General features: G+C 42.9%; 1 protein-coding gene across 2 annotated transcripts in view; it reads left to right on the forward strand.

Moving 5' to 3' along the window:
- The first annotated feature begins 10751 nt into the window (after positions 1–10751).
- GAS6 (growth arrest specific 6) overlaps positions 10752–22816 on the forward strand; it is a 118227-nt gene continuing 106162 nt past the window's right edge. The window contains exons 1-2 of one of the 2 annotated variants that reach the window (XM_077482703.1): positions 10752–11042; positions 14834–14997. In XM_077482703.1, coding sequence (XP_077338829.1) covers positions 10973–11042; positions 14834–14997 — 234 coding nt within the window. In that variant the 5' untranslated portion in view covers positions 10752–10972. Of the gene's footprint in view, positions 11043–14830; positions 14998–22816 lie in introns of both variants that reach the window. The other variant, XM_077482702.1, reaches the window with a different exon arrangement.

The raw sequence follows: 22816 nt of genomic DNA on the forward strand, positions 1-22816 counted from the left end.
AGGAGTGGAGTCCCTAGTGGGAGGATGCGGGGGGCGCCATTCTTCCAAGGTTGTACAAGGTATGATTATGTCCACAATGATGGCGGATGATGTGAGGATTGTATCTTGGAATGTCAGAGGCCTAAATCACAAACTTAAAAGGGCCTCTGTTTTTCAATATCTTAAACAAACCCGACCACATATCATTTTCCTACAGGAGACTCACCTGGATGGCAGCAGGGTTCTAGCGATACGTAAACCATGGATCCAAAAAGCTTTCCATTCCACCTACTCCACTTTTGCCAGAGGAGTCTCTATTTTGATTAGTAGATCCATACCTTGCTCAGTCCACCAGGTGATCTCCGATCCCGGAGGTAGATATGTGGCGGTTGTTGTGGATATATGCTACAAATGTATAGTAATGGTAAATGACTATGTGCCCCCCCCATTTCAGGCCAAGATGTTGTTTGACCTGCTGGTTAGGCTTGCACCATATGCCCATTTACCGCTGGTTCAATTGGGGGATTTCAGCGCTGTCTTAGATGCGGCCTTGGACACCTCCAACCCAACTAGGGGAGAGTCCACGGAACTAAATGGTTGGGGATCGGTGGCGGGTCTCACGGAACTCTGGAGGTGGAAACACCCAGTAGATAGGGGTTACTCCCATGTCTCGATGGTGCACAAGTCCTCAGCTAGAATTGATTTGGCGTTTGGGAATAATGCCTTACTACCTTATGTGGGAGACGTCTCATACCTAGTGGGGGGCTTGACTGATCATAACCCTCTTGCAGTCACCCTGTCATTTACAATGGGAACGGGAGGGAGGGGGTGGCGGCTCCAACCAGGCTGGATACAAAATGAGCATGTCTCGGCCCGACTGACGGAGGCCATGAAGTCATACTGGACCATTAACGACAACACAGCTGACCGTCACACAGTATGGGATGCCTTTAAGGCACTGACCCGTGGGGAATATATCTCGGCCATTAAGTCAGTTAAGAAGCAGGACAAAGAGGAATCCGAGCTATTGCAACTGAAGGAACGGGAGAGTGCAAGGGCGCATGCTGATTCCCCTACAGGGGCCTCGTATGCGACATTACTGGAGGCGAGACGCATGTTGTCCATCCACATTACGGGTAAGGCCCGTGCGGAAATGGTTAGGAAGGCACAGACCAACTTTGCTGAAGGAGACAAGAATGGCAAGCTTTTGGCCATGTTAGTGGCAGACTACCATCCACTGACATGCATCCCAGTTATTAAGGACACGGGAGGGAACTTAGTTGATGAACCAGGACGTATTATGCACACTTTCGTCCAATACTATTCCACTCTATACTCTCCCATACCCCCCTATGACCTATCGGCTCTAGAATCTCTTCTAAATGATTTACCTATGCCCAAACTCTCTGAAGCTGACATGCAATTGCTAGATGCCAAACTCACTAAAAAAGAAATTGAGCAGGCAATTTTTACTTTTCTCCCGAATAAAGCTCCGGGGCCGGACGGCCTCCCTGCTGACTTCTACAAAGCAAATGTGGAAATAGTGTCACCTAGATTAAATTTGCTCCTGGAGTACTGTCATGAACAGAACACTTTGCCTCGACTCTATGTTGGAAGCTTACATGGTTTTGCTCTTGAAACCTGGAAAGGACCTGAAGGATTGTGCTTCCTACCGGCCTATAGCCCTACTTAATATGGACCTGAAAATTCTAACCAAAATTTTGGCCACTAGACTCGCGAATGTTCTACCTACTCTTATCAACATAGACCAGACAGGCTTCATGCCAGGGAAGTCGACCGACACAAATTTACGGAGACTTTTTACGCACTTACAAATTTGACCGAAACCTGACAGTACTAGAATTGTAGTCTCTATAGACTTTGAAAAGGCCTTTGACTCTGTAGATTGGCAGTATATGTTTAAGGTCTTGGAGATCATGGGGTTTGGACCACAGTACAGGAAATGGGTAGCCCTACTTTACAGGCGACCGAGAGCAGTGGTCCGGCTGGGGACCTCCACCTCTGAGTTTTTTGAGGTGGGTAGAGGAACTCGGCAGGGTTGCCCGTTATCTCCCTTTTTGTTTTCTCTTGCTGTGGAGCCCCTAGCGGTGGCACTTAGGTCCGCTAAAGACCTGAGTTGTTCCTGGATGACCCCGGGGAGTCCCTGAAAAAAGCCTTGGAGATCATTGATCACTTTGCCACCTTCTGGGGTCTGAAGGTGAATTGGGGCAAATCCTCCATTCTGCCAATAGACCCCGAAGCTCGAGCAAAGGCTGATCCTGCCTTACCTCTCCAGTGGGTCTCATCTTTAAAGTATCTTGGGGTCCAGGTAACAGCGAGCATTCAAGATTACATCTCTCTCAATATACTTCCCCTAATCACACTCCTGAAGTGAAAAGTGCTGACTTGGTCCAAGCTGCCATGGTCTCTCATAGGAAGGATTAGCCTATTGAAAAGAAGTTTCTCCCTGTGGTCCTGTACTTTTTGCTACATGCACCGGTCTGGATCCCGAAATCGATTTTTCGGATGTTTGACAGTGTTGTCTCAACATTTTTATGGATCCCCAAACCCCCAGGATTGGACTCAAGGTGCTGCAGGAACCTGGGGATCAGGGAGGCCTAGCGTTGCCAGACTGGCAAAAATACTATCTTGCTGGGCAAATGGTTTTCGCCCACAGGTGGCTAATGGCGAACGACGGGGATGTGGCCACGGTTTTGGAAGCGGCTCACCTGGGGTCCTATGATAGTCTACGTTTTGCTCTGTTTAGGGGCCTTAAATCTGAGCTCCCACTAACGCTGACTATGAAAGCTAGCATCAAGGCTTGGGAGATGGTGGTTCGAACTCGAAGCTCATCCCTATACATTATATACATAAGCCGAGAATGCCACCCCCTTTTCTAAACAAATATAAACTTTGTTAGGATTTCATCAAGTAAACAGTCCTGATGCATGGATGACTCCATTCAAAGAACGGTAAGAATTTGCTCCTTTGCCACAGCCTATTCTACCTAACTTACTACACTACACTATGTTGTGTTACAGTTCAACAATTTCACTTGGGGTGGACACCATTTCCCAGTAGTTCTCTTCTTCTTTAGGGACAACTCCAGGGACAAGAGGAACAGCTACATTGAGACAACAAGCATCCAGGCCATGGTGCAAGGGACCGCACTTTGGGACATAGGTCCCCTTGCAAGGATGTCATCATTCTGTCCATATGACAGCTGAGGACTAAGAAGGTTTTCTTCATCATCTGAGGAACAACAACCTGCAGAAGATCACAGGTTACTTTTCAGGGTGAAATGCCCCAACTTCCATCACTAGCCAACGTGGCTCAGGGGGGCACTCCCTGTATCTGCCGGCAGCATTCAGTCCAGCACAATCCTGGCAGTACAGCCCTCTGGAATGTTCTCTACTAGCAACAACTTATATGTGAGTGTGAAGTGGCTCTCAGCATAGTGTCCTTGACATCACACAACACACATTTGTAATCCACAAAGTAAAGGATATAAATTCACCAATGGTACCTGGGATATGGCAGTACCAGTATTCCTCTTCCATTTTCTTTATTATGATCCGCTGTACCTTGGACAGCCGAGGCAGGATCTTAGGGTCTCTGTACCTGGGTAGGACCCGAGCATCTGGTGCATGCTGAACCGAGCACCCAGCAACCACACCCGGCTTATGATCAGGCTTGGTTACAGGCATTGACGTAGTAGGGCGAACTTTGGGGACCCATTGAGCCCAACGATCCTTCTCAAAAGATCTAGTTTATACTTATCAGCGGAGCTGCATTGGCAGACAGCCTAATTTTCACACTGGCAGCAGCAACAGAGGGAGCTTCACCTTCCTGCACATCACTCATTTGCTCCTCATCAATGTCCCTCCACTTCCCGGTGCACAACAAAGTATCTGAAAATAGTTCAGATAGACCATCAGATGCAATGTCTGAATTTGTAATGATGGAACACTCTTTGACCGGGATATAGTTGCATTGTCTCCCCCAACGGCCACAGGCATCACTTCCCCTACAGGCGCACTGCTTTAACTCCTTGCTGGCTTACCCTGTTCCGGGACCCGTTTCCCCAGTGGCTCAGACATTAAGGCAAGCAGTTGGGCCCGACCTTGGCCTTGAGGAGCGACAGATGTGCTGGGTCCTGAAGTAGTCATTGAGGCAGGGGTAGCAGCTTCCTGCATGACTCAGGTGATGGCAGGTGGGCTCTTGATATCACTCCCAGCTGGGATATTGACATTCTTGTCCCAATTCAAGGATTCAAGAAAACCTGGCCATTGGTTGAGACACTCAATATACTCCTAATCTGTCCATGCTTTGCCCTTGTCTTATCTAATGCCACCAAGTACCCGACCACCTAGCGACAGAAGAGAGAAGTGCAGTAATTCTAGACTTAGGGTCAATTGATCCCTAACAATGAGACAAGGTAACTACACCTGGCAGGTAAATTTAGGAGCAACCCTGCCTAAACACCAGGGTGCTACATAATGAACACAAATCACTGTATCAGGGCAAGCCTTGTAAGGGAAGTGAAGCGATCTCCAAACATGCAAAACATTCTCTCATTTATTGTGTATAACAAGCCATTAAAAATTAACATTGAGGTTAGAGTAGATAGGCACATCTAAACCAGTGGATATCGCTGCATAGGGTAATACAAACAAGCGCTGGGTTGCTGAGCCTCCCATGTGGGCTGTCCCATCCCACAGGAAGCTGCTTCAGTGAGATGTAATGAGACAGAGGGTAGCAGCGCAGCTGTGGCCGAAAATGAGGACTGGAACACAGCCTGAGCTAGATGGTAAGGTGCTGGACACTGGAATGCTCGCGACGCGTTTCAGAGCATGTGCACTACACAGATGTACACCATGCGTGCTCCTTTGTCAAGCTAATGAGACTAGGGCCAGGCAAAGTCTTATATGTGCCTGAGTATACTGCCATCTAGTGTTAAAATTTCAACATAACACTCTGAATATAGATAAAAGTCTTATCAACAAAAACATTAAAAATATCATTGAGACTTTGTTGAAAACAGTCCTTTACATGCTTTCTGCTTGCAGGTAGGATCTACATTGGGGGCAGCTTCAAACCTGGATGAGGAAACTTCCTAACGATAGTGCAGTAAGGCTATGGGAAAGGGGGGGCAGGAACCCCACAGAAAAAAGGAGAGCAAGACGAAGAAGAAATTAAGAAGACAGGAAGGAAGATAACAAGAAAGAACAAATAGAGAGGATGAGGGGGCAAGGGGCATATGGACTCTGGATGGTCAGGGGTGTCAGTCGTCACTGATCTTCATGCACATCACTGTGTATACATTTGTGCCGAGACCGAGGCACGACTCTCAATGTAGACAGACTGCGTCCCAACTTGCGCCTCAATTTCACTCTGATGTACACACAGGGATCCAACTGTGCTTCCTAGGTGGAAAAAACACAACCCAGGTGTTTCCTTGTGTGAATGAGCCCTAATAATGTCACAGGGCATGCTCTATGTTTGCATACCTCCCAACATTTTGAGATGGGAATAAGGGATACGTACTATTAAATGTATGTAGGCATCGGACACACCCCCTGCCATACCCCCTTAAAGGAGAATTAACCCAAATAAAGGTTAATTAAATCCACAAGGGCTTTTTTTTACCACTACTATTCCTTCCTATTGGTTTTAAAAATGTACAAATGCAACAATTTAGAAATCAGATGAAAGGTTTAGTACTGGGAAACACTTTTTGAAAAATAAGAAGTGCATTTTATATACAACTATATAGATCAGAGCAAAATAAGGGACACCTGAGGGGGAAAGAGGGACAGAGGAACATTGCTCCAAATCAGGGACAGTCCTTCCAAATCAGGGACAGTCCCTCCAAATCAGGGACAATTGGGAGCTATGTGTTTGTTTATTTTATATTTAATTTGGCGCATGGACATCACAATCCTGACATAATTCTTTTTTGTAATTCTCCCCTAGATGACAAAATGGAAGAACCATAATTCTTCTAAGACATGGATTAAGGGCATTGAACACAACTATCTTCTATCTGGGTAAAATGATATTGATTCACTGTATATGAGTCAACAGATTGGAAAGCCTCTTTCCTTGTTAATAAGAAGGGTTTCAAAGAAACCTGCTGTTTATTCCTAGTGACCACATGTCTAAAATCAATAGTTTAGAAGCAATTTTCCTGAGGCATGTGACAACAGCCTGTGCTTTGTAGCTGCTCGCACAGCTGTCAGTGTGAGTGATGGGAAATCAGGTCAGTGTTGGATGCAGCCTGTCAGCAGGTGGTGCCAGATTATAGCGTGTTCTTCGCCTCCCTGTAAATAGGAGACGAGTGCATGCCGCTGAAGCCTCTATTATTTGTCCCCACTACTCCATGAGGTCACCAAGAGTCAGACACAGCTAAACGACGGAATAACAACTCTATAAAGTCACATTAGAGTACACCAATGCACGCAGGGCTGACCCTAGTTCATATTTCATTTATAGAAGGAAGGGTTTAGTAGTTTTGTTTTTTTATAATCAGATATTTTAAAAGATTTTCTGTCCCAAGATGAACTGACACAAAGAGAACATGTGGAGCAGCTGTGCATAGTAACCAATCAGCTTCTAGCTTCTGTCTATTCAGTTGGGGCTCATTTACACAAACACAGAGCTCCCTGCGTGGAATTTACTAAGATTGGAGCAGTTCTGCATGGCAACCTATCTGCTCCTAGCTTTTTTTTGCAAAGATTAAGGGCTCATTTACATTGGCCCAGGGCCCTGTACAGCCGTTTGTTTGTTTGTGTGTAGCTGCATGCAGGCAGCCTATAGAAGGGTCTGTTTACACTTACAGTTGGGGGGTGGCAAAAACACATGGTTATGCTGCGTTTTGACATCACACACTTCTTGCCTCTGGACTCTAGTGAATGCATCAAAATGGCTGTGTGAAATAGACCCTAACCACTTGCCTACTGGGCACTTTTACCCCCTTCCTGCCCAGGCCAATTTTCAGCTTTCAGCCTTGATGCATTTTAAATGACAATTGTGTGGTCATACAATACTGTACCTAAACAAAATTTTTATCATTTTTTTTTCCACACATATAGATCTTTCATTTGGTGGTATTTAGGCTGGGTTCACACCAAGGCAAATTTTTTCCCCGCATCCAATTCGCAATAGCAGGAGATTTTGACCGGCTCTCTATGGAGCCGGTTCGCATATCTCCACAGCAGGTCTGGGGTGCTTTGCACTGTGCGTCTTTTGGTCTGTTTCAGGTCCGAATTCAGCCCAAAATTCAGGCTGAAATCGGACCTGAAGTGATGAACCAGGACGCACCGGACCCCTGCTGTAAGCCGTATGCGGCGATGGTATGAACCCAGCCTGAGTCACCACTCGTTTTTGCAAAATAAACGAATATAAAATGAAAATTTTGAAAAACAAACTTTAATTATTTGTTATAAAATTATGCAAACAGGTAATTTTTCTCCTTTACTGATGTGCACTGATGAGGCACTGAGGAGAAGGCACTGATAAGGCGGCACTGATAGGCTGTACTGATGGGCACTGATGAGGCGGCACTGGTGGGTACCGATGAGAAGGCACTGATGAGGAAGCACTGATAGGTGACACTAATAAGGAGGCACTGATGGGCACTGATTGGCAGCACTGTTGGGTGCTGATTGGCAGCACTGGTGGCCACTGTTGGGACTGCACTGATAATCAGTGTACATGCCTATTTTACAGAAGCCGGTTATTAACTCTCTTCTCCCTTCCTCAAAGGAATGCTGATAACAGGCTCCTCTTTACATCTGTGATCACCTTTGATTGGACACAGCTAATCACATGGTAAAGAGCCGTTGATTGGCTCTTTACCTCCATCATATGACGGTCTCCCAAAACTAGCCAGTGTTTAAAGTGGTTGTAAACCTCAGACATAAAACATGAACAAAACATGTCCCTGTATAGTGTGTATATGTATCAATTAAGAGCACTAAGGAGGTTATTTACTAAAGGAAACTCCACTTTGCACTGCAAGTGCACCTGAGGTGCAGTCACTGTAGATCCGAGGGGGACTAGCAAGGAAAATAAAAAACAGCATTTTAGCTTGCACATGATTGGATCAAAAAAACAGCAGAGCTTCCACTCATTTCAAATCTACCCCTTAGATTTAGAGTGGCTGCACTTCCAAGTGCACTTGCAGTGCAAAGTGGAGTTGCCTTTTGTAAATAACCCCCTAAGTGTCATTTATGTCTGCTTCTTTCTTCTTCTGCTATCAGCATGAGTCACTTCTGACAAGTTTTCCTGACACCATAAAAAAAGGTGACAGGTGAGGGATCTCCAGCATATTGACAGTCTCAGCTCTGTTTCTGTGAGCTGTGTGAAAGGTGTCTCTTTCCTCCAATCAGCTCTCAAAGCTCTCCTCATTGAGCTCTGCAGAGTGTAAGTTTAGGTTACTGCCCCCTGTTTTCTGGCAGCTTAGACAAGCAATATAAATTCTGCACTTTGAATGGATGTAGAGAACAGGAGACTGAAGATAAGCAGTCTAGGTATTTGTAAAGGTTTACAACTACTTTAAAGTATAACTTAACCTTCCAATTTAAGCCCTGGTTCACATCATGAATCACAGCAGAACATGTTGTGTGTTCCTGTGCAATTCACATTGGAATTAGGTGCAGTGCGATTTCATCCTATTCATTTGAAAGGGCTAAAATCATGCTGGACCTTACAAAATGAAGTGCATACAATACTTTATAAAACACACAGCAAATGGATCACATGGTACTACTGTGCCCTGCGATCTGATGCAAATGCACTGTGTTTGTGACCTGCGCATGGGATGCAATTCAGCTAACATTGACACCCGCTGCAGATGGCAAGTACAGTACGCTTTGAATACGGTGCAGAACGCGCACAGTACAGGGCTTTCCGACACCAAATTCTGGTGTGAATTGGACCTAAAACAGATACTTTCAAAGCAGTGGCATGTCATGATTGTTTACCATGGCTCCATTCACACTAGCCTGCATGGTAAAATGTAGTGTTTTAGGGTCCATGCACACTGGCTTAAAAATCGCTGCATCTACAGAAGTTTTATGTTTTGCCTGTAGAAGCAGCTCAATGTTATCCTATGTATCCTTGCATATTAGAGGCATATTTTAACCATTTGACCTCTGGGAAGATTTACCCCCTTCATGACCAGGCCATTTTTTGCGATACGACACTGCGTTACTTTAACTGACAATTTCACGGTCATGCGACACTGTACCCAAATATAATTGTCCTTTTTTTCACACAAATAGAGTTTTCTTTTGGTGGTATTTGATCACCACTGTATTTTTTATTTTTTGCACTATAAACAAAAAAGACAGACAATTTTGAAAAAATATATATATATATTTTTTTTTTCATTTTTGCTATAAAATACATCCAATAAAAAAAAAAATGATAAATCTAATTTCTTCATAAATGTATGCCAATATGTATTCTGCTACATAAGTTTGGTAAAAAAAAAAAAAAAATACCAATATGTGTATATTGATTAGTTTGTTCAAAAGTTGTCATGTCTACAAACTATGGGATATATACTGGAATTTTTAAAAAGATTTTTACAAGTAATGGCGGCGATCAGTGACTTAAAGGGACTGTGATATTTCAGCGCACATTCTGCCACTTGCCACTTTATTGGAACCAATGACACTAATACAGTGATCAGTGCTAAAAATATACTATAAAAATATACTGGCACTGTACTAATGACACTGGGAAGGGGTTAAAAATCTAGGGCAAGCAAAGGGTTAAGCATGTGCCTAGCTAGTGTTTTGGTGTACTGTGTGTGGTGATTTTACTAAGGAAAGTAATTGATTTTATTCCCTGCTTTGCTGGGAAAGAAAATCGGACTTTCTCGCTGACAAGACACAGCCCTGTACTGTGAAAAAATTAATGAGGATCGCTGGGTGCCAGCAGTAATCCATTGGCTGGCACCCAGTGATTGACGTCTGCTGTGTTTAATCACAGCATGGCTGGGTTTCTGGTGGTGTGCGCACATGCCCCATACCCGGTAGTGTCAGATCACATACTAGGCACGTGATCTGGTGCAGCCGAGCTGCCATATATCTAGGTCAGGGATGGCGAACCTTGGCACCCCAGATGTTTTGGAACTACATTTCCCATGATGCTCATGCACGCTACAGTGTGGTTGAGAATCATGGTAAATGTAGTTCCAAAACATCTGGGGTGCCAAGGTTCACCATCCCTGATATGGTCGGCAAGTGGTTAAGCTTCGACGTTTAGGCTGGATTCACATTTATGCATTTTTAGTGCTTTTTGCATTTTGCAGATTTGCACTACAGAAAGTGTTCCGTAGGAAACAATGTTAGTTGGACTGTAGTGCAAATCTGCAAAATGCAAAAAGCACTAAAACTGCATAGGTGTGAATCCAGCCTTAAACTAGGTGCAAAATATGCTCAATGCAAAAAGCACTCAAAATGCATAGGTGTGAATCCATGCATATTGTGTAGCGCTGGCAATTAATGCGAAGTGTCGCATAGTGACGGCGCGTGAGGTGCAGAACAATGCAGACATGCTGTCTTATTTTCTGCACATCACACCACCGCACGTGGTGTGAATGAGCCCTAAACAGCTGTCCATGCTCTTCGCTGATGTGAATGAGCCCTTTGAAAATGAAATCTGCAAGCTGATTGGCTGCTCCAGTCCTGGTGAATTGCCCTGTGTGTAGTGTGATGTGATTGCCCCTGGAGTGTGCTGATGGCAGGCTGTGCTCTCTCCTGCTCTTTCAGCCTGTCAGGCTGATCTAGGTGTGTCTGTTGATGTATGCAAACTTTTTATCAAATGACTGGGAGGGAGTGAGCCTCCCCCGTCGTGTCTGCTACTGCCTGTGAATGCTATTCTCTCCCAGGAGCTCCTACTGCTGGAGGCACCCACCCTGCTGGCTCTGTCCGTCTATAGGAGGAACCACACAGCTCTGCCCGGCTCTCCCACACCCGACATGCCGAGCACAACCACCCTGACAGCAGCCCTGCTCCTCACCCTGCTGGCTGCAGACTACACACATGCCAGTGAGTACCCGGGCACTTCTCCTGCCACCTTTGCTTGTCTCCTATATGTGCCCCCAGGTGACTCCTCTCACACACGGCGCTCAGGGGGGTCACTTCTCTGTGCTTTATCATGGTAATGTGAGCAGGGAGCTGTGTGCTTTGTCAGCAAGTCTCCATGATTGCTTCACCCAGCCTGCTGCTTGTCTCTACACATGGCAATTAAAGAGACACCAAGCATAGGGCCACAGGGGACACACCTGGGTACTGGAGCCCCTGGAGGGCTTTACTTCCCCCTTCTATCAGGAGGAGTGCAAATGTTCTTATCCTTTCAGATATATAGGTTTCTAATAGTTCCACACTTCACCCAGCTTATTTATCTTGTATCTATTTATATTTCTATGTCTTTAATGTATTTACTTATCATATATGGTTTATCTATTTGTTTATTTTTATATGTATTATACAGCTTTGTTATATTTATCTATTTTTTTTCTATGTATTTGTTTACCTTCTATGTTTTTTTTTTTTTGTTTTTTTATATTTCTATGTATTTAATGTATTTGTTTACCTTCTATGTTTATTTTTTTTATATTTCTATGTATTTAATGTATTTGTTTACCCTCCTATGTTTTTTTTTTTTTTTATATTTCTATGTATTTAAGGTATTTGTTTATCTTCTATGTTTTATCTATTTATTTTGCAAATTTGTTATACTGTTTTATCTATTTGTATTGTTTATCTATTTTGTTTTATTTAGCTTAGAATAGATAAACATAAAAGGTAAACAAATACAACAAAATAGATAAACAATATAACACATTTGCGAAATACATAGAAAAAAAAGTAGATAAACATAGACGGTAAACAAATACATTATATACATAGAATAAAAAAATAGATAAACATAGAAAGTAAACAATGTTTCTATGTATTTTGCGCATTTGTTTATCTATTTTGTCTTATTTATTTAGCTTATTGATCTATTTAGCTTTATGTTTCTATTTATTTAGCTTATTTATTTAAAGGCTCTGTTTGTTTACACTTGTGTGTCCTTTTTTAAGTGGCGGCACACACTGCTGCGTCGTGCGAGATCACATGTGATTCGCACCGCACTGCAGATCACATGCGATGTCCATGCGATGCAATTTCAGCCATACAGCAGTATGGCTGAAATCGCACCGCATTCAAACCAAACTCACACAGAACCCTTTTTTTTTTTTTGTTGGTCTAGGGCATAGGCTCTTTACCACGTGATCAGCTGTGACGGATCACAGCGGTAACTAGGAAGTGCTGGTAACCGACTTTCCTCAGTTTGCGCTGACAAGTTGCAAAAGGAGGAGAGCCAATAGGCAACTCTCCTGACTAGGGATGAGCTCAGGTGTGTTCGCATGGACCACGTGCAGAGCCCGCCAGGAAGTCGGCGCAGCGCTGCGCTAATCACAGACAGTGAGACATTGTCCGATCTCTGCAGCCACACATCGAGGCAATGTCTCACTGCCTGCGATTAGAGCAGCGCTGCGCCGACTTCCTGGCGGGCTCTGCACGTGGTCCATGCGAACACACCTGAGCTCATCCTTACTCCTGACAGGGAAGGTCTGCGCTGATTATCAGTGTAGCCCCTGTCGGAGGTGCCCATCAGTAATGCCTGTCAGTGCCCATCACAGATGCCAATCAGTGCCCATTAGTATTGCCTGTCAGTGCCATCTATCAGTGCTGTATATTGGTGCCTCCTTGGCAATGCCCAGCAGTGCCACCTTATCTGTGCCACCTCATCAGTGCCCATCATTGCAGCCTCACTAGTGCCCATCAGTGAAGGAGAAAACACATTTTTATAACAAAAACAAAGAAAAACATATTCGTTTTTTTGGGGGGTTATTTTGGTCTTTTTTAATTTGTTTAGCAAAAAATTAACCCAGTGGTGATTAAATACCATCAAAAGAAAGCTCTATTTGTGTGAAAAAAATAATACGGATTTTATTTGGGTGCAGCGTTGCATGACCATGCAATTGTCATTCAAGGTGCGACAGCGCTAAAAGCTGGAAATTGGTCTGCTCTGGGCAGGAAGGGGGTTAAAGTGCTCAGTGTTGAAGTGGCTAAATGCATTTGCACACGTTTTAACAGCGTGCAGAGTTTTTTTGTGGTCCCAAATCCCTCTTCTGAACGCAATTTCAGGGAATGCAGAAAACATCCTCTAATCTCCCTGCTACTAAATTGCTAAAAGCAGTGTGCATGGACACACAGGAAAACATTAGGGGTGTTCAAGGGCAGGGGAAAAAAAGCCTAAACTCACAAAAACATTTAGAGTTTAACAGCAGTGTGTGCATGAGACCTAAATTAATCTTTTATTTGTAACTATAAAAGCAAGCAACATTGCAGGGCCTCAGGGGATCCCCTTCATAGACAGTGACTGCTAAGACCCAAAAACTTGTACCTTATTCTAAGTCACACAGAAGAGCATTGCTTAGGTGTGAACGGACTTCTTGAACAGTATGGGATTCTTCTTACTGTGTGCATTACTACGTGGCAGCCAAAGCACACCAAAACGCACACCTTCACATTTTAAGACCCATTTACACTGGGGCGTTTTTCAGGCATTTGTCAGGCGCTTTAGCGTTAAAAAAAGCGCCTGTAAAGTGCCTGAAAGAAGCCTCACCTGCAATCCCAATGTGAAAGCCCGAGTGCTTTCAAACTGAGACCCCTTTCAAACTATGGCGTATTTCAGGCGCTTTAGCGTTAAAATAAGCGCCTGAAAGAAGCCTCAACTGCAATCCCAATGTGAAAGCCCGAGTGCTTTCACACTGAGGCTTTATTGGGCACTAGCGCTCGAAAAACGATGGTAAAGCGCTGATAGTTTAAGCAGCACTTTACAAATGTTTTTCGGGCACTGGCAGTGTGAAAGGGCTCTTAAAGCACTTGGGCTTTCACACTGGGATTGCAGATGAGGCTTCTTTCAAGTGCTTTACAGGTACTTTTTTTTTAACACTAAAGCGCCTGAAAAAAGCCCCAGTGTGAAAGGGGTCTAACCTGCACGCGTATATGCGCCTGCTGGGGGGGGGGGGGGGGGGGCTTTATTGCCGAGTGGCTGCATATGTGCATCCATTGGGAATGATTTTCTGTGCTCCCAGCACAGTAAAGGTGCCCATATGTGATTCATTTTTTTCTGTTCAACCAGTGGGTTGAGCGAAAAAAATAAATAAAAAAAGAGCCATTATCCACCATTCCCACATTCTGGCTGTGGTTGTGTTCTGATAACAAGGGAACTCGCCTTCCATCAAAATATAATTAGTGTTTCTTATAGCCATCACCACTGATTGTTTGTCAAAAACACGACCAGGCTGGTTGTCGATCAATAGACTTGTGCACAACCAGCCTGCCCATACATGGATCAAAATGTAATTTGAATTCTGATCCATGTATGGCTGTAAGCACCCAATGCATACTTGTGATCCGGAGCTTCCGATCATGTAACTGCTGTGACAGCCAATCACAGACTTCACATGATTGGAATGCCCACCTCTGCCTCCTGGCAGTTAGATTATCTTAAAGAAACGGGTTGGCAGCAAGGGGTTAAAGAAAAATTCTAGGTATGGATAGGTTTACACATGGAAATCACTGATGTAGACACCTCTCCACTAGAAATCTCAGCTTTCTTCTAGGTATCATGTGGAGCGCGTACAATTCTGCTTTCAATTCACCAATGGCTAAATGCTTGCTGTTTGCTATACATTTTATTTTATTTATTTATGTGCCTCTGGGAATATTTTATTGATGTACTAACAGCCTTCTATTTTTATATTTGTTGGCCGCAGCAGTCTTGTTGTCTGCCAAGGAAGCTGTACAGTTTTTGCACCAAAGACACAAGAGGGCTAATCATCTGTTTGAAGAAACCAAGCAAGGCCACTTAGAACGGGAATGTGTAGAAGAACAGTGCAGCAAAGAGGAGGCAAGGGAAGTCTTCGAGAATGATCCAGAAACTGTAAGTATTTCCATTTCTACCTATCTATGTAAAACATAAGCACAGTTTAAAACAAAGTCAACATTTTCCCTTTTCCCCATTTACCCTGACCTAACCTAATCCAGCCTCTCTCTCCAGGGATTGATGTCTTAATTCAATGGCTGTTTGGTTTACATTCGTCTATGGGGCCGCCCCCCTTCTTTTCCAGCTTTAGGGCACCACCCCATAGACGAATGGAAAGCTGTAATGTGCAGTCAGACAACAAGACTTGTGAAGCTGTATGTAAACCAATAACCGAAGCTGTGACCACTAGATCAAGGTTAGTATGCATCTTTGGAGGGGTGGGTTATGTCTAGGTAAAGGAGCAAAAGATATAGGTGCTTTTGTGTAAACTTTTTTTTTTTTTTTTTTTTTTTTTTTTTTAAAGTCTAGAGTAGGGAAGAGTTAGAACCTCTTTCAGGCTTTTGTTGATGGGTCCCTGTTAAGAAAATTCACCCTCCTTTTTTTTATTTTTTATTATCTGCACAGATAAGAGCACAGCAGTACTTATTTAACCGCTTGACGACCAGCCGCCTCAGTTAGACTACGCCAAGCTGGCTCGACTGCGCGAATTGCCGTAGCTGTACGTTTGGCTTGTTCATGGCTTTCTGTGGCACGTGCGTGCCGATTGGCCAGCAAGGGAGCCAATCGCGGGCACCTGCTGTTACAATTTAAAAACAGTGTGGCTGTGAGAGGCTCTGCTCACACAGCCATGTCATTCATTCACAACTATCTGTGAATGAATCAACTACAAGTCCCACCTTCCACTGTGACAGACGGCTTGTAGTTCCCAGTGAATTGCAAGGGCGCTGGTGAGTACACTCGCTGTTCATTGATTCTCCCTACTCTTCAGGAACTGTCTGCCCGTATGGAAGGTATGGGCAGACAAGTGTACTGAGTGTCTGCAGAAGCCTGACATTGCACCCATAGTTTGCCAATTGAGGGTGCAATTCTCTGCAAGCTCCTGAAAAGATTTTCCTGCAACCTGTGAATGTATCCTTTAACACCTTGGTGCCATACGCACGCAAATATGTGGACTCTTGGTGGCCAAGCCTTGGCACAGCACTGTAGGCACTATTGCATAGTTATGTGCAATAGCGCCTACAGTGCTGTGCTGAATGTGCGCTTCCAGCAGTGACCGGCAGCTCATGAAAAGCTCCCGATCGGTGCTGGCAGTTGGGAGTTTTCCCATCATGTGACCGTCGTGACAGCCAATCACAGAGGTCACATGGTCACAAGCCCTGCCCTGCCCCACCCCGCCCCTTCCGGAACTACAATACCCTTAGCCCTTCCGTCGGAATGTGTCCTATCGGACCGCGTCGTCGGATAATCTGACTGTGGTATGCATCGGACTGATTCCGTCAGAATATCCGTCAGACCCAATTTTCCAACATGTTGGAAATATTTCCCGACCAACTGGTTAGATCGGACATACTCTGATCATGTGTAGAGAATTTTGATCGGACCAAGTGCCACGCATGCTCAGATCAAATTCCTACATCAAAGCTGTTGGCTACTAGCCTGAATGTAGTCCCATCGTAACGAAATTACGTCATCACGTTCTGAATGAATGGATTTTTCGACAACTTAGTCCGACCGTGTTTATACAACAGTTTCGGACAAGATCCGACGGATTTGGTTGTCGAAATCTCTGACCGTGTGTACAGGGGCTTAAAGGGTCGGCGGGAGCTGACACCAAGGGGTTAAACTCACCGTGTGCCACTTCAGTCTCAGAAATACTTATGTTTTTATTGTGGTCTCGGAATCCGATGGGGATAATCACCCCTATATTTTGTCCTGGTGACTATGAAAACTGAGACAGAAAGTGAGGGTAAATTCAAAATTTCAGTGTTGTCAACAGAGTAATAAGTAAAGGTCAATTGTCTGGCCATTGAGGCTGTTTTTAAGGGCGCTTCCTGTTAAGGGGTGACAGTGCTTTGTCTAGTGGGGTGGGTAATGCTACATAACTGCAGCAAATCTATCCCTTTTAGACTCCTGTATTCTTCCAAGACTAAACTGTCAGCTAGAAGCCTGTTTGTGAGGATCACACAAGAGCTACTGGTCAGGTAACCAGTGTTGGAAGGTAGAAGGAATATATCATCGATAATGGAAGCTAATATGGGAAACTGGGAGTGTTAAGTGGCTGACCAGCTCATGTGGTGAAAATTTACAAATCTACAGAATAATGATTTTTTTATTTCAATAAATTTTTATTGAATTATAGAGATAGATACGTATACACAAACAAGGTGTGAAACAAACAACAAAATACAATACAGTGCAGTACAGGTCACATGGGTAGAAACAAATATAATACCATGGGTAAATGCAGTGACGTTAATGCCTGGACGCGCCTAAGGGGGTTCCCCTCTTGCTTGTCCATATACTCCATGCCTAACTTAATGCCTCATGGCATCGCCAAACATGCGTTCAAAAGTATAGTTATGGTCTATGATTTTCTCCACATCTGAGAGGTTGTGAGCTAACAGAGATTTCTGAGTATCATGGAGTGGACTTCTAGCAATATGTGAGAAACGACTGATCTGTGCGAAGAAGGGAAAAGATCTATTCTGAGTTTAGTCAAGATTCCCATGCATGTGGAGATTATTGGAAATATTTGATTCCAGAAGCTAACAAGGTTGGGACATTCCCAGAAGGAGTATAATAGGTTTCCTACTTTGCCACAGTTGCGCCAGCAGAGTGGAGCAATGGTGGAGGAGAATTTTGCCATCCTGTAAGGGGTGTAATACCACCAGTTGGTAATTTTGAAAGTCGGCTCCACATGGCTGGTGCAATGGGTGGCTTGGGAAATTTACCTGAAAGGCCAGAATAAGGATTTTAAAGATCTACACTGGTACTGATTTTTACACAAGTGTGTTTGGCGATTTATGTAAATATGTGATTATTTTGCATAGAATTAACATGAATTATCATGGATGTTTTTCTATTTATTTCTTTATTATAGGTATTTATACAGTACCTTACAATACCTTGAAAGTATATTCATACTCCTTAAAATCTTCCAGATTTTGTCATGTTACAACCAAAAATGTAAATGTATTTTATGTGATAGACCAACACAAGGTGGCACATAATTGTGAAGTGGTAGGAAAATGATAAATGGTTTTAAAATGTTTTAAAATGTTTTTACAAATATGTGAAAAGTGTGGTGTGCATTTATATTCAGCCAGGACAGTACTTTGTAGAACTACCCATCACTGCGATTACAGCTGCAAGTCTTTTGGGGAGGTCTCTACCAGCTTTGCACATCTAGAGAGTGAATTTTTTTTGCCCATTCCTCTTTTCAAAATAGCTCAAGCTCTGTCAGATTGGATGAAGAACAGTTTCTCAATTGGATTTAGGTCTGGACTTTGGGCCATTCTAAAACACGGATATGCTTTGATCTAAACCATTCCATTGTAACTCTGGCTGTATGTTTAGGGTCGTTGTCCTACTGGAAGGTGAACCTCCGCCCCCAGTCTCAAGTCTTTTGCAGACTCTATTGCTGCGTACACCCAAACGGAGTGTCTGACAGAAAAAGTCTGACGGAAGCTTTTCATTGTATATTCCAATCGTGTGTATGCCTCATCTGACTTTTTTTTACGAAAGTTCTGACAGACCTAGAAATGGAACATGTTTTAAATCTTTCCGACGGAACCAATTCCTATTGGGAAAACCGCTTGTCTGTATGCTGTTCCGACGGACCAAAAACGATGCATGCTTTGAAGCAAGTACAAGACGGAGGCTACTGGCTATTAAACTTCCTTTTTCTAGTTCCGTCGTTCGTGCTGTACGTCACCGCATTCTAAACGGTTGGACTTTGGTGTGATCGTGTGTACGCAAGACAGTTTCAGCGGAACTCCGTCAGAAAAACCTTTGGAGTTTATTCCGACGGGAAAACTGGTCGTGTGTATGCGGAATGACAGGTTTTCGTCTAAGATTGCCCTGAATTTGGCTCCATCCATCTTCCCATCAACTTTGACCAGCTTTCCTGTCCCTGCTGAAGAAAAGCATCCCCACAACATGATGCTGCCACCACCATGTTTCACGGTGGGGATGATGTGTTCAGGGTGATGTGCAGTGTTAGTTTTCTGCCACACATAGAGTTTTGCTTTTAGGCCAAATAATTCAATTTTGGTCTCATCTGACCAGACCACCCTCTTCTACATGTTTGCTGTTTCAAATTGCAAACAGGACTTCTTATGACTTTCTTTCAACAATGGCTTTCTTCTTGCCACTCTTCCATAAAGGCCTGGTTTGTGGAGTGCACGACTAATAGTTGTCCTGTGGACAGATTCTCTCACCTGAGCTGTGGCTCTCTGCAGCTCCTCCAGAATTACCATGGGACTCTTGGCTGCTCTTCTTGCCCGGCTTGTCAGTTTATTTGGACAGCCATGTCTTAGTAGGTTTGTAGTTGTGCCGTACTCTGGACAATTTCAGATGATGTGTTGAACAATGCTCCGTCAGATGTTCAAAGCATGGGATATTTTTTTATAACCTAACCCTGCTTTAAACTTCTCCACAACTTTATCCCTGACCTGTCTGGTGTATTACTTGGCCTTCATAATGCTGTTTGTTCACTAAGGTCCTCTAACAAATCTCAGAGGAACAGCTGTATTTATACTGAGATTAAATTACACACAGGTGGACTCTATTTACTAATTAGGTGACTTCTAAAGGCAATTGGTTCCACTAGATTTTAGTTAGGGGTATCAAGATTAAAGGGGGCTGAATACAAATGCACACCACACTTTTCAGATAAATGTTTTCAAAATTTGTTTAAAAAAAATATAATTTTCCTTCCACTTCAGAATTCTGTGCCAATTTGTGTTGATCTATCACATAAAATCTCAATAAAATACATTTACGTTTTTGGTTGCAAAATGAAAAATGTGGAAAATTTCATTGGGTGTGAATACTTTTGCAAGGCACTGTATATCACTGTCAGTTTACACAGTGCTATATATATATATATATATATATATATATATATATATATATACACTCATGGCAGTCCCCTCAAGAAGCATACGATCGAAGATTCCTAGAATGCATACCTACAAGTGTTTGTTTCTTTTAAAGTAAACAAATTAAAAAACCGTTATAGGAAAAAACAGAAGATGAATTTTTGTTAAAACAATAGGGTGTACATGGCTCTTCTTGCATAGTACAGCAGGGATGAGTCAGTAATAAAAAATATAAATGCTATTTCCAGGAATAAAAAAGTGTATGCAAGTAAACTTGTCCTGAGAGAATTACAGCAGCTGCCATTGTTGCTCCCCGTCTAAAGCCTTGCTGTCTGTGGATTTAAAGTCAAACTCCAGGCAGATATAAATGACAGCTCTTTAATTATTAAGAAATCATTGAATGTATTTTTGACAAGCTGTGCAAGTACCTGAAATTGACTTGCAATCAATCTATTGCCCGTTTTGTGCTCTGTCTGAAGGATTTATTATAACCAGTACGGTGAACAGTTTACAGGCTGGCTTCTGGAATCAAGGCTTTCTCCTCTTTTATCTCATTGATAATGTACTACATTTTATGGGTGTACCATTTAAACGCATTATTAGTTAAAAATAATATAAAAAAAGCTGTCCCTGCATTGCTAACCCCGCTGGGTAGCTGTAATGGACACTGGACTGCATTATAGAATTTGAAATGTTATCGAAAGAGTGTGTTAAGGTAATGGATAACGAATAACTGATTTGTGCACTGAACTAGTTGTACTAATGTACCGAATTGATGAGACTTTTGTTTTGTATTGTAAACCCACAATAAAAACTATTGAAACATAAAATAAAAAAAGCTGTCCCTTCCCTGTATGTTCTCTGATCCTTACCCAAAGTATTCAAACTTCCTATCTCAAAATCAACATCCATCTGAGAGAGGCTTTTATTTTTGTTATCAATGTTTGTTGCTGATCTAGCTGACAATTTTAATTAAAGATTGGGAATCTAAAACATACCTGTTTTTCAAGGAACCTGATACTTGCCTTGATTGATTTTTAATATTTTATTGCAGAACATAAACATATTTGATCCCCACTTTTTTTACACTCCATCTCAAGGTCTCTTCAAAAGCTGACAACACTAATTCCATGTACACACGACCGTACTTTTCGACGGACTAGGTCCGACGGTCTTCCTGACGGACTTTCCGAATGGACTTGGCCACACACAAGCACACCAAAGACCAACAGATTTGAACATGATGACGTACGACCGGACTAGAATAAGAAAGTTCATAGCTAGTAGCCAATAACTGCCCTAGCGTCGATTTTCGTCCGTTGGACTAGCGGACAGACTAACGGATTTTTCGACCAGACTCAAATCAACAGAAAGATTTGAAACATGTTTTATTTCTAGGTCCGTTGGACTTTTGGGAAAAAAAGTCCGCTGGAGCCCACACACAATCGTAATATCCGACGGATTCATTCCGTTGGACGTAGTCCATCAAAGTCTGGTCATGTATACGTGGCATTAGGCTGCTGCTTTTTATTTATTTTTTTGCATCCATCTTTCCTAGACATCCTAGCCTACCCCTATACAGCCCTATTCCGTTGGCATATACTCCATGGGTGCAATGTACACAAGCTCTGAGGGGTGGGCCCACTGTGCTGACACACACACACTGCACCCATGGATGCCCTATGGTGCCAAGATGGGGGAGCGGTAACATGGTGGTATGTCATATAATTTTGCATATAGACAAGGTGCTGTTGCATGTGAATCTGACTTCCTGATACATTTAATTTTAATCTTAATTATTCTGATATAAAATAATGGATTTGGGGGCCTTTTGGTGGGTGTGATTTATTTATTTTTGGGGGGAGGGTGCAGCATTTCATTCTTGGACCCAGGCAGCACAATGTCTTGGGCCAGCTCTGGCTCCATAACTGTATGAAGTGATACATTTCCTGGAGTTTCACAGGCTAATTGAGTAATTGCTATGGCTGCTTGCATTCCCACTCGCACTTGCATACATTTGACAACTGATCCAGTATCTGGATTCTCCTGGACTTAGGCATACTCGTACCCTGTAAATAAGGTACCCTCCTCTTTTTCATTAGCATGTATTGGCACAAAGATTGTTTACTGTAGTAAGGTGCAAGGTTTGGACCCGAAAACAAGTTAAATGTCCCCAAATATTTCTAATTTTAAACTTGTCCCTAATGATTAACCTGACATAGCCTTATAGTAAATTAACAATTAAAGTAGAGCTATAGGCAAAACTTTTTTGTTTCATTTTGGATAGAGCAAGGGAGAGTTATAACCCAAGTCATATTTTTTTTTTCACCATCTGTGTGCCATTGCGGAGATCTCCCTTCACTTCCTGTCCCATAGCCAAACAGGGAGTGAGAGAAAATCCCTGCAAATGAACTGCTTCTGGACCGCCCACCGCACATTTACTGCAATTAATCCAATTTGTCTGCCGCAATGTCGCAGTCCTGCTAAAAATGGCTGATCGCCGCCATTACTAGTTAAAAATAAAAATGAATAAATCTATCCCATAGTTTGTAGAAGCTATAACTTTTGCGCAAACCAATATATGCTTATTGGGATTTTTTTTACCAAAAAGATGTAGCAGAATACTTATTGGCCTAAATTGATGAAGAAATTCTATTTAAAAATAAATAAATATTGGAATGCATTTTATAGCAGAAAGTAAAAAAATATTTTTTATTTTCAAAATGTCCTGTCATTTGTTTTGCACTATTAAAAAAAAAAAAAAAAAAAAACGCAGACTGCATGATCAAATACCAACAAAAGGAAGCTCTAATTGTGGGGGGGAAGAAGGACAT

Source organism: Lithobates pipiens, unplaced genomic scaffold (assembly GCF_037356315.1).
Source record: "Lithobates pipiens isolate NorthernLeopardFrog02 unplaced genomic scaffold, aLitPip1_a1.2 Scaffold_16, whole genome shotgun sequence".
NCBI classification, from domain to species: domain Eukaryota; kingdom Metazoa; phylum Chordata; class Amphibia; order Anura; family Ranidae; genus Lithobates; species Lithobates pipiens.